Source organism: Diadema antillarum, unplaced genomic scaffold (genome assembly GCF_040938485.1).
Source record: "Diadema antillarum isolate AM-2024a unplaced genomic scaffold, OU_Dant_1.0 scf00000007, whole genome shotgun sequence".
NCBI lineage: Eukaryota > Metazoa > Echinodermata > Echinoidea > Diadematoida > Diadematidae > Diadema > Diadema antillarum.
The window spans coordinates 4,547,576-4,560,782 of NW_027270896.1; the positions used below are offsets into that span (position 1 = coordinate 4,547,576).

Consider the following 13,207-nt stretch of genomic DNA (forward strand, 5'->3'; position numbering starts at 1 on the left):
AACAATGCTACTCAAAGAGATCATGTATGTGCTTGTAATTCAGAGTTTACGGTATTTGCCATATTGGAGAAATCTTTCACAAGAACGAGAACAAACTCATAAATGTAATGCAGCTCACCCTATTAAGCAAACTCCAAATAAAACAATATGAACATGTAAAATAAATTGGTATAAAAATGATGTAGCATATATGATCCTGAAATGGAACCCACTTAAAACATAATAATAATAATAATAATAATAATTTTTTAAAAACAACATACAGCTATTTGTCTTCCCCTTATCATTAAGTTAATTTTTACCTTTAAGTGAACATTCTACCTCTTATTAAACTGGTAGAAGGCTCTAAAGGCTTTTACTGCCCCTTTTTCATCGTACTTGCTTCCAAAAGATTTAAAATGACCCACAGGGCTCATGCCTGTGTGGGATACTATGAATTGAAAATCTAAAAGAGATTTTATATCACAGGTGAACAGCAGATACAAAACTCTTCTGCTAAAACGCTTGCTTCACAAGAATGACGAAACAGTGATTGTTTCAAAATTGATGTACCGTAAATTCTTGATTAGCAGCACATACTGACTTTAAGAATTGCATCTTTTATATTTCTTGGATTATGGATATGTATTCATACTAAGAAGATATATTTCTTTTTTGTTATCACAACAGTTCAATCAATCTTTACTCTGCTTAAATATTTTATGTAAGAGCATGCTCTCCAAAGACACCACAGTAGTACATGTATGTGCTTGTAATCGAGTGTTTACCATTTTGCCATTCTGGGGGAATCTATCACAAGAGAATTACAAGCAGAAACACCATCCAGCTCACGCTAACTGAACTCCAGATGATACAGTGGGTAGGAAAGGTATGGGAATCCACTAACACATGATTAATATAATCTTTTTTTCAACTTACAGATATGTCTTCCCCTAACCAAGAAGTTAATACCAGTCTTCAGCTGAACATTTTCTCTACTTCTTATTAAAATGGTAGTAGGCTCTGAAGGCCTTTACTGCCCCCGTTTCTTGGGCACCTGCTTCCACCCCATACACCACAGTGTCCAAGATCACCCACATGGCTCGAGCCTGTGCTGGATACTCCAGATCAAAGATCTGAAATATCTTATAGCACAGGTCAACAGCAGATACGAGGCTCTTTCTCTCAAACACTTGGCTCTCCAGAATGACGAAGCACTGGATTAGCTGGCAGACATTGTTCCCTACAGCCAGGACGAAAGGCTGGTTCCTCCCATGGTCTTTTCGGTAGGCCTCGAGACTGGTTCCTTCCTGCAAATGAAAAATATTAAACTACAAATGTCGCTATGGCGACTAGTATACCTCCGCCATAATGCATGATTCTCCTAATAGGTCTATAGTACATGTGGACAATGTGTGATTACATTTTCACAAAATTGGCAAAAATTAAAATGACGTTTGTCACAAATGTGTTGAATGTTCACCTTCCTTTAACCTAGGTTTGATTGGATGAATAGGAGAGCATGTATTTGGGGATTTAAGGACTTTAACTTGACTTTGACCCATTCATAAGTTTATGCATTAAGTAATTTTCAAGGTAGGGAGAAAAAGTGCAATTTCTGTATTGAACAGTAAATTGTTACCATTTTCATCTGGCCTTTGACCCTAAGATTCATACGATAATCACTGTCAGGCAGGACATGCATAAATATGTAGTAAGTTTCAAGATAACTCGAGCCACTTCCGAGATATGGAGGAAAAAGCTTATTCAGCACTTTCACTTGATCTTTGACCTTTGAGGCAAAAAAAAAAGCAAAAAAAAAAAGAAACTTTCCAGAGAATCTCTATTGGGTTATATTTGCATACACCAAGTGTTAAAAAAAAAAATAATCCTGCTGGCATTGCATAAATATGAGGGAAATAGTAAAATTTTGAAGTGTTGCCTTTGACCTTTGACCCGTGACCTTTGACCCCATGAACCCTAAATTCTCTAGATAATCACTGCCAGTCAGTACATGTAAATATACTATGTTCCATGAAGATACCTTGAACAATTTCCAAGGTACGGAGAAAAAAGTGAAGTTTTAATATCTTTACTTGACCTTTTGACCTTTGACCTCATGACCCCAAACTTTCACTAGAGAATCTAAATTGGGTAATACATGTATACACTAAGTTTCAAGAAAATATCTTCAGGCATTGCATAGATATGGTGGAAATAGAGAAATTTTACATATTTGACCTTGACCTTTTGACCTTTGACCTGGAGCATGTGCACCCAAAAGTTGATAGGCACAACTTCACCCCCTAATACACATACATGCCAAGTTTGATTAGGATACCTCAAGAGGTTTTTAAGTTACGCTGTCTACAAAATTCATTACGGACGGACGGAAGGACGGACGGACGGACAACCCGAAAACATAATGCCTCCAGCACCACTTCGTGGCAGAGGCATAAAAAGTACATCTTATCTTATGGCTCACAAAGTCTGAAAACGAAGTTTGCTGTTTCCTCCACTATACTGGAAAGAAATAGTTTCAATCAAAGAATAAAAATCTGCAAGAAACGACTACCATCAATAGTGATATGAAACATTTCATTCCCGTGGTGATATTTTTAAATGACTGATTTCAGTCAATATTGCTTTAGGTTAAAACTCTGCAACACATCACACAAATCTTTGTGATTAATACTCTATGCATTTTCCTTCCCCTGTTAATCCTATATATAGTTTAAAATTAGGGCCAGCGAGTTCTGGTACGTGTAAAATTCAAATGGTTACATTTCTTACCATCATAAGCGCGATTCAAGTTCACATGCCAGGACCCTATTACATAAAACTTGACATCAGTAATACGTGAAATATAACTTTGACAACTAAGCTCTCAGGCAAACAGATGTAAACATTTTAGTAGCACATAACAGTTACTGGAACTTTTTATTCAATACACATTCCTTTTTGATGAAGCATCAAAGTGTTCATGTCTTGACTTGATACGTGGAGTTGATCTTGCTGTATGGAGATGTGACCCATGCTAACACAAAATTTTTCAATTTTCTTCACTAATACTGCTTTTGCTACAAACATTTGACATACCTTTTGGCAGTCGATGAAACACTCCAATGACTCTTGGGAAGAGGCTCTTCCCCCTTTTGATGACTTCTTGCCCGGGAACAGATGTGACACCATAAGAAAAGCCAGATTTGCCTTTTCCTCTGTTAGTGGAGTACACAAAAAGTCTTTATTAGAATATGAAAGATTTTACGCTACATATGTCTTCACACCATAAATCAATCCTGGCATATTTTCAATTCACATATCAGCTTTATATCTCTTCAAATTCAGGGCTTATTTTATAACCAGTGGGCGATGGGGGGCGAATAAGCCACTGCCACCCCTTATTTGGTTGATAACACATTTTTAGTCATCACACGCAAAAAAAAAAAAATTCAACCACAGCCCCTCCCCCCTTTTTATGCTGCTATTTTTTGTAGTAATCACAAGAAAATGCGGCAAAATTTTTGCCCGCCTCCCCCCCCCCCCCCCCCATCCCCTTTTAAGAATCCTGGATCGGCCAGTGATGACTTAAGATTATTATGCAGATTTGCAGACATGCACACTGCTCTTTTATGGAAGAATTGGTGGTGTGCTGTGTGCTGTGTATTTGGGGAAGGTGCCCAAATGTAGGTGGGGGCTACAACAAAGATTACAAAAAGGTTAATATGATGAGCAACAATAGAAGCCACGAGCAGCAGTAGTTGGAAGTAGCTTGATTCCAGCACTTGCCTCGGTGTCAGATGTTGGAAAGGGCACAAACGACCCTTGGTGCTGTTTTTACTAAATACACTATTTGGAAGAATGCAATGGAGTAAAACACTTCTATAAATCCTATTACATCTACATTATGAGGGATGATGAAGTGTATATCACATCATTTTAAAATCAAATATAATGTGTTACCATGAACTAGGGGACGGGACAGTTGGGTGACTTTGGACAGGAATTGTTTTACTTACATTTTTTTTTTTTTTTTGCTGTTGGTTTTTCTGCAAATATTTTTGTAGGTTATGAAAGGGGGATATGTGAATATTTGAATTACTGCACTTCTCTTGTATATTGCAAGCAGCAAAATAATGTAAGTGAAATTGTCTAAACTGTCCAAAGTCACCCGCCTGTCAAATGTCCCCTAAGTCTACAGTATCTATCAATAATTACACACCTTGAGTGAAGTCCTCATCACGTCTTTCTTGTACTCCGAATTTCACCTTCCACCCTGGAGAAATTCTATTCCCATAGTCCAGAATGCAAGATGATACTACTGGCCACTTTGTGAAGAGAAGGTCCCCCTTTCCATCAAATAGCTTGTTGTAATCCTGCTCAATCTGCAAAGAAACAAGAAACAACAACAACAAAACATGTTTTTGCAGTTATTTTGTTTTTTGTCTGTTAATTTGCCTGTTAGATCTTGAATTCTCACCATCTTAGTCCATTGTGTATGTTCCCAACACACACTGTGCCTTAACCCTATGTATTCCAGAGGGGAGGGGGAGCTTAATTAGCCCCCCCCCCCTCCTAACATGGGGGAAAAAAAATTTATCTACAGCATGCAGTCAAATTGTCTCCTTACTCACACATCAGCAAGAGACCTTTAACCCCCATCAAATCTTACCGTAAGAAGCTACATGCATAATAAAGATGATGCACAAGAAACCTCATCTATACCCCATCCCCCCCAAAAAAAAAAAAATAAATAAATAGATTGCTTTTGAAGAGAAACAGAAATGGATATTCAGACAAGCATTGATGATATCAATATACATGTATATTTCATATTAGATGATTTCTTACATAAAAAAAAAATATATATATATTTCATACTATTCTATGGGTAGGAAGGCAAAACATACTTCATACAATGTTATCTATAGAATATGTACAGATTTATTTTTTTTTTTTAATTTTGCACGCTGTGATTTAACAACAAAAATCAGGCATTTGTGTGTACATGCAAATATGGCAAACACTGACTGCAATAATTTTGTTCATCTAGATTTTGGTAGATATTGGACATGATAATAAAACCCCTGTGACAGCTTACAATGAGGATATAACATGCACCTGCCATTCACAATGGGGACGTAACATGCACCTACCATTCCAGGAGAAAGAAGGTGTGGAAACTCAGCCAGCACTTCAGTCACACACGGCTTGTTCTTTGAACTTCTCGGCAGGTTGGAATGTACAAAGTCCCTTCTATAAGCTGCTGTCTGCTCCATCTTGGCCACAACGTCTTTGTGAGGGGTGTCATGACTCTTCAACCATTCGGTCGTAGCTTTCATGTCTGCCAAATCTGATACAAATTATGGAAACTCATAATAACAATCATTATTGAATCAAGCCTGAGAACAAATGCATAGCCTTAATGTTCATCCTAGCATTTTCTAGCTTTAACCCTGAAAAGGGGGGGATATAGCCATCCCACCCATCTCTGACCTATAAACCTCTGAAATAGCCCAATATTTTTGTGTTAGGCTGTATGCATTACCAGACATCATTAACAATATTGCTTGGGCTGCTAATTCTCCTAAAAGTAAACAAAGTATAAGAACAAGGCATATCATAATTATAGTGCATATAGAAATATTGCCACATTTTACCCAAGTCACGCTGATTTTTCTATAACTTGCACTTCCCCTTAGACCCAGTCAAAAATTACTCTTTAAATGGGTTTAAAAAGTTAGTACTAACATTCAATCCATACAAATTTATATTTAACCCCAAAATGCAATGAAGTCACTTTTTTCAAGCCTTGCTAACAGACCCAAGGTGGAAAAATTATGCAAATGAATAGATTGTTGTAGGTAAATCTACATTTAACTCAATTGTTTACTGCTTGATGCACAGAAGCAAATTCTTTATACAGGGCAAGTATTTCTCAAGCCTGCTTCACTTTACTTTGGAGATAATTGGCTACATTTGTAAGCACATACCATAATTCATCTGCAATGATGAGGTTGAATCCTCATTGGAAGAACTTGAAGTGGTATCCTTAGGACTGCCAACCTTGGCTTTGTCTTGCTTCCTGTCTTGCTCTGCTGTTTTCCTTCTCAGGTACTTCAGCCGGTTTTCCAGCCTACCACCTGCTGGAACTTTGGTACTCCCTTTCAAGTACCACTCCTCCTTTAAAAAAGAAATGAAATAATATTAATGAGCAAGAAGAATGTCACAATTAAAAGAGTTTATATGGTTATTTTCACAGTAAAGGGAGTAATTTTTTGTTCTGACAGGGTCAAAATTTCTGAATGTGTTTTGATATATATTTAGACTGAATTATAACTAAAAATGTCAAAGTTATGGATTTTTTGTTCCAGAGCTTGAACTACAAGCAAAACCTTGAAAAATATGAGTATGCAAAGTATGAAGAAGTACACTTGTAACTCATGTATCATAAAATTTATCTAAAATACCATGATACAGTACATGTGCATGATATATTGTTCAGCATGCATTACAGAGCTGTTTGAGAATGCACATGGGTTTCAAATTTACAGCTGTTTGAGTGTAATGATACTCAGATTGGTAAATACATTTGTAAATATTTGCAAGAATTCAATCTCCAAGGCAATCATTGTTGTAATACACATATTAACATTGTAAGATGACATGGTCACGAACTTGACATAGGAAATTGGTTAGTAGTGTTTCAGAGACTTCAAACATGCTAACACAATACTGTATGTATTATCAACTAAAAAGACACAACACCAGGTTTAAAAGTACTGGGTAAGCATGGTAAGAGTGTACAAAGCTAAAAATGCAACAGTGCTATGTTGTGAGGTTAAAAGGTCATTGACACAGAATTCTCATGGTAAAGCATGGTAACAAGAATAGCATCATCAAAACCCAAATGCTGACAAAGCTTTTTCAGAATCAGTGACAGAAGGAAGCTAACTATTTATGGTAATGGTGCGAGATCGTTAATCATAACATCTCTAAATTCAGAATTCTTTTGACATTCTTTGTTTCTATTTTTGTTTATATCTCAACTAAGTCCATTTGGGTTATTTTCACTAATTGCTCTTCATAGAGAAACAAGTAAACTGATGTACAATTGATTCTTTCTCCTTGTAGTATAGTGCAAGGGAACACCTTTACCCAGTATCTTTTAATAACTAAACCCTGTTTTAGATGAAACATGAACCTTGAACCAATAAGCCACTTAATACTTTGCCCACAAACATGGTAAATTTTAGCAATTTATCATAATCCTGTAGTACCTGTACACATGCACTTATGGACAGATGTTGTTAAAATTGCTCCTAGCAAAGAATGAAATGTCTGCACTGTACATGCATGTACAGCTAGGCATCCACAAACATTTTCATTATATTTCTGAAGCCTGTAGTAAGATCAGCATTAAATTATATATATATATATATATATATTTATATACATATTTCTACATGTTATTCATTGATTTTATTCCAAAGATATCATTTGTCAATAGTTATCTGTCAACTTGGGTTGTGTCTTACGAAAAATCAAATGACTGCTAAGTCAGTAATTTTTAAACTGTCTACTCACGTCTCCATTGGGAACTCTGCAATGATGGAGGAGGCCATTGCCCCCTTCGTGTCAGGGCCAGGTCTGATGACAAAAAATATGAGAATTGTAGTGAAATGTACATAAATCATTGCAAATGCACATGTGATACAATTCCCACACAAAGCACTGTGGTGTAGTTGAGCATTCCCCCCCTCCCCCATAAAGTATATCCTATTAAAGCTTGTACATCATCTGCATTAACAAAAAGAGGCTAGTTTTCTCAGCACCAGACCAGGAACCTACAGGGAATCCCTACAAGGGTATCAAAAACAGGAAAAATCTGGGGGAAAGTGTATCAAATTGAGATGAATGATTATGTAATCCTTGAATAAATTTACAACTTAAGGGTATTAAAAACCAGACATTAAACATGATTCTCTGTTCATGAAAATGGAAGAACAGATTGTATTCAAGCACTAGGAACAGTGGAGAACCTGCATATCCAATTATGGGTATAGGCCTAAATAAAAAAAAATTATGAGTCATAATGATACTATCCTTGGATAAAATGACTTTTAGGGTTATCAAAATATGGAAGATCTTACACATTTCCCAGTCTAGGGTATATAAATAATAAGATTCCTGAAGAGGGAGAAGAGGGTTTGGAAATGAATTGGACATGAGAAATTCACCTACGTGAAGATACAACTTTAGGTTAAAAAAAAAAGGTCTTGTAAAGTGAATGTGATTATTTGTTTAGAAGAAATGAGAAGAGAAACAAAAAGAATAGGAATGCAAAATCAACACAGACAGAAGCAAGGTAATATTAGGATGCCATTGCAAATGGTAAAATGTCATTACCTGAGGCCATGCAAGTCTACTAGATGCTCTGTACACATATTGCAGATGACACGAGCGTTGTGTGGCGTGCAGACTTTCATTCGAGTTACTTCCTCTAACGTTTTCCTCCCTTCCAAAGATTTCTTCAGAATTTCACCCACATCCTGTAAAATATTCAAGATTGCATGAGTTTAAAAAATGGTGTGTGTGTGTGTGTGTGTAAACATCATGATACAGGAGGCAATTCATTTTTTCTGGCATATTTCAACTTCTTTCGAAATATTAGCTAGAAGAGAATCTAAAAATTATACAGTACATGTAATTTCAATTGGTTCTGCGTACAAGTACTATAATCAGTAGCATGATCAGGGCTCAAAATAATAAGTAATTAGCACCAAGAATGGGCTTCCCAGCAGTGAAGGACTATTTTCAAGAGACTTTGACAATAAAAAAAAAAAAAACCAGAGTCAATATCATGACACCTCTGAATTCTGGTGTGATTTGAAATTCCAATGCTTATATATTCCTCCTCTACACACAACATAAGAAAGGCTGAATCTTAGAAAAATTTGCTCATATCTATACTGTGCATGATGACAAAAAAAAAAAAAAAAATATTTTCACAAAGTACAGATGAGACACTATATACATGCACATACACTGTATGTAATAGCATGAGTACATGTATATCAATATGACTGAATGAATTACATATGAAATGTGAACTTACGTATCTTACTGCTTTCTGACGTTTGAGTGGTGGCGGTGTGTCACTGCTGCTGTTCAGATCCTGAACTACAGCTGATGAGCATGATGGTTCTTCTACATCTACTGGGATAGTTGAAGCCTGGGAAAGGTCAAAAGTAACTGATTCCATATCTGACAGCATCAGATCATCAGAAACTTCAGATGACTCCCAGCCCATCTGCATGTCTTTGAGTACAGATTCTGCAGCATTATTTGCTTCGTCCTATAAGGATGAAAATACACCACTCAAAAAGGGTTTAGCAATTCAACAGCAATGAGCTTATAATCATTCCTTTTTAATAAATCTTACTTGACATTAAAATTATTGGAATGAGTGTACAGTTGCCAGCACTGTATCCTCATGCACATTATTTTTACTGATACATACACACTTTTGAGTTATAGTGCAAAATCAAATCAAGACAGTAATTTTTTGGTTGAATTACAGATTTGTGCATTGTGGAAAGTGATTCACAGAGAACTGTTTCCCCTCCATACTCATGATCATTGATCTGATAACAATGCCAATCCATTATGCAAAAATTTTGTACATGGTCACACACAAAAATGTTGTACACATTCCATGATATCAGTATCATTAAAAAGGGAAATGAACTGACATTTTAATTGATGTAAACAATGCAATAAACAGAGAGATGTACAGCATGAAATCAAAACTGAAGTGCATAACTTGTATGCCTGGAAGAAGGGTGCAAGCCCTGCTCACAACCAAATGTTATGATCTTGGTGTCCTCTTAATAAGAAAAAAGATGTTCTTTCCAGCCAGCTTAATGAAAATAAATGCTAGTCAGTGAGAAATCATAAAAACTGAATGTATCTTCTGTTCCATTTCAATAGGTTTATCCTGTATAATGGTCATTAGTTTACAAAAAAAAAAAAATGAAAAATTGTACCACGGTACTTACTTTCCTTTCATTTGATATACCAGTACATACATGTATAACTTTGTGTAGAAAGAAAGCACAGAAGTTTGAAATGGTTAAATTGAAAAATTGAAACTGAAGTGAGCATGTACCTGTAAGTTATTTTTGAAGTTTATTACTTTGGTCTAGTGATCTTTGTTGCAGTTATGACAGCATGTATCTGGTAGGAATGTACCACTGATGATCTGCACTATCATGACTCTTCACTGCATGGACAGGTCTGTGTTCAAACAGGTCTTCAGGATTAAGCAACTGTAGAGAATCCAACTCCTCTTCTGATGCAACAAAGGCTTGAAAGTGATCATGAAAGTACTTTGTTTTCCATGGCTGGATCATTAGATACAGTCCATCTTGCTTTCTCATAATATAATCAATCCTTGAGAAAGATGGTAGTTCACCACACCAGTCAGTCAGTAACATGACATTGGGTCTGTATGTGTATCCATAGAATGTTACTTTATCACACAATTCTAGTAAGGTATCAGGTTCACAGCTCAACAGCCGACATACTTCTACCTCGCTCTCAAGATCACAAACTTTGACAAATTCTGATGTGTGGATGTATACACATTCGCTGTTGATGTGTTCTTTCTTGAGCATTCTGAATGCCTGTGCTTCCTGGTGTTTACGTGCAACTGTCTTGGCGATGTTCTTGTAATTATTACAAGTTTTCGCCCACTTTTTCAAAGGCTTGTGCTTTCCTTCTTGCCTCATACAAGCATACTGTGACAAAGGGCCCAGCTGTCTGATTGCCTTGGGATAGTGGAGGAGGTTGTGATGCTTGGGGAGGAGATGGTTATCAGGAAACAGTTGCAAATATAACTGATGATGCTCATTAATCCTTGACTGCAAGTAGTAGGTGACAGCAGTACTAATGTTTGGTGCTAAGACCAGTTGGTATATCTCCAGAAGAACTGTGAACAACCTCCAGTACTCACATCCTTCTTCAACTTTATCTCCCACAATCAGGGGTAAGAACTCAGCAAGACAACTCATCTGTGAAGCCTTTTGACCACTTGGTCCAAATGGATTGCTAAGGTGACTTTGAAGGATGGGGCTGGGCTTGTTTGCTTTTTCTGTTATACCATAGCTGAATGACTGAATACGACAGTTCAGTTCATCAAGGCTAAATCTGCCCTGATTTATGAGTTCTGAAAGTACAAGTTTCATCTCGATTGGAAGTAACCCTTCTAGGAAATCATGCATCAGGTCAGGAGCATAGTTTTGCGACACATGGTAATAGCTCAGTGTATTGAGAGCACACGACCTCCGAAGTCCCGTTTGAGAAACATCATTTACACTGATATCATAATCAATGTTTTCTTCAGTACGGAGTAACCTTTGATCAACAGCTACCTGTTTTCTGCATATTGCCTTGAGTGCTTTGCAGAACCGGCAAAAATAGTTGGCACTAAAACTTCCAGCAAAGCCGAGCATGGTATTGAGAGCTAAGTTATCACCGACTGCCTGGAAGAGTCGGGGACGTACACGGCCAGTGAATCCATCTGGACTATTAATATGAAGACCTTCTGTGAAGAGAACTTCAAGGTCATCCGAAATACGCTGAAGAACAACATTTACACCATATTTGGATACCAAAGAAGATTTTGCTAGAGCAACTAAAAGGACATTTTCCAGTTTAGCTTGGTATTTCTTGGGCAAAGAAGCAACAGTAACATAGATACCAAGAAGTTTGTGTTTCCCTTTCTTTGAACCTAGGGGGTTCGCTGTCTCAAAGTCATCATTATACAGCAACAATTCTATATCCACACAGTCTTGGTTTCCTTCACAAGCTTTGTAATATGATCCATCTCTGTAAGTCTGAAGCACATCTTTTTCGCCAGCAGTGTCTTTTTCCTGAATGATGACTGACATATAGCCTGGTTGTTCCAAGAATACTTTCAGATTTTCACCGACTGGCACGTACTGAAAAGTTTCTTCAACTTGTTTCTGCTCAGTCCTTCCAGTATGTGTATTCAGACATTCTTTGTATACATTGCCAAAAACAATTTCTTCTGGCTCAATAAGAACATTACAGTTGCGGGCAAATTGGTTTTGTTTATGCTGAGTAGATAAACTGAAATGCTCAAAAGGATCTTTCACCATGTCAAGGACTGACTGTAGAGTGTCAATTTTATCGACTGAGGGTTTGATATCCTGAGATACGTCCTCGATGATGGGGGCTGACACTTGTTGAACTGCTTCAATTACATTAGTGAGCAGCTCTTGTGTGTCACAAATTATACTTTGCACTGTGGAGGATGGCAGGGATGAGCTTTTAAGTTTTGCTACATATTCAGAAACAGACTGTTTGATTGCTGATGAAATTTCCTCTGTGGGTTTTTCATTTGGAAGCACTTCTGACTGCTCTGATGCACTTTCATCACTAAAAACTGTGTTTCCAACAGAATCTCCATCACTGACATTTTCTACAATGGAATCATGATCTTGTTCCAAGTGCCGCTTGTAGCTATAACCATGATAGAATGTTTTAAAACATTCTTGCACATGACACACAAGTTTTGTTTTGGTCTTTGAGTTTATGTTGTGGATCTTTAGGTGGTTCCACAGGTCCACACTTCTTTCAAAGGATTTCACACATTTGCAACATGCAAACATTTTTGCAGGAATGATTTTTGAGATGTCCTTGGTCACACACTTGCCTGTTTCTTCCATTTTTCGAAATGGTGAACAAATTTAAGCCTTGGGCCCAATTGGGAGATCACATCCTTCACAAGACTTGCATCCAGCAGCTTGAATGCTGACAGGTCAATGCCACAATCTAAAACAAAAGAAAAAATATGGTAAATTCTATTTAGGAAAAAAAAGAGAAATGAATGATAAGTTGATTTGCTTGCTTTTTTACAATCCATACTGTAGATTATCATAAACAGCAAAAAGCATTACTGTTCAAGTTTGTTACCATTAAAAATACTCAAAATTGCCTTTTTGACATCCTTGTCATTTCAAAAATCATATGAATTATGATGCTGTTTTTCAAAATTGATTTGTGGTCTCCCCCTGCCCCCCTCAAAATATTACATCAACAATTTTCTTGGTTGATATAACCTCATGAAATGTATCATGTATTTTTGTTTTTAATTGTCGAGGTAGGCCTACAATTTTGTACATTTTTTGGAGTAATGCAT

At 36.8% G+C, this 13,207-nt stretch overlaps 1 protein-coding gene across 1 annotated transcript; it reads right to left on the reverse strand.

The window, feature by feature from the left end:
• Positions 1-285: 285 nt before the first annotated feature.
• On the reverse strand, positions 286-12,804 carry LOC139717567 (uncharacterized). The gene is made up of 9 exons (XM_071629077.1): positions 11,415-12,804; positions 9,098-9,337; positions 8,389-8,531; positions 7,577-7,629; positions 5,973-6,173; positions 5,136-5,332; positions 4,202-4,364; positions 3,079-3,197; positions 286-1,289 (listed from the first exon to the last, which is right to left on the reverse strand). Exons 1-9 carry the CDS (start codon positions 12,732-12,734, stop codon positions 975-977), a joined length of 2,751 nt encoding a protein of 916 aa, XP_071485178.1. The 5' UTR covers positions 12,735-12,804; the 3' UTR covers positions 286-974.
• Positions 12,805-13,207: the final 403 nt, after the last annotated feature.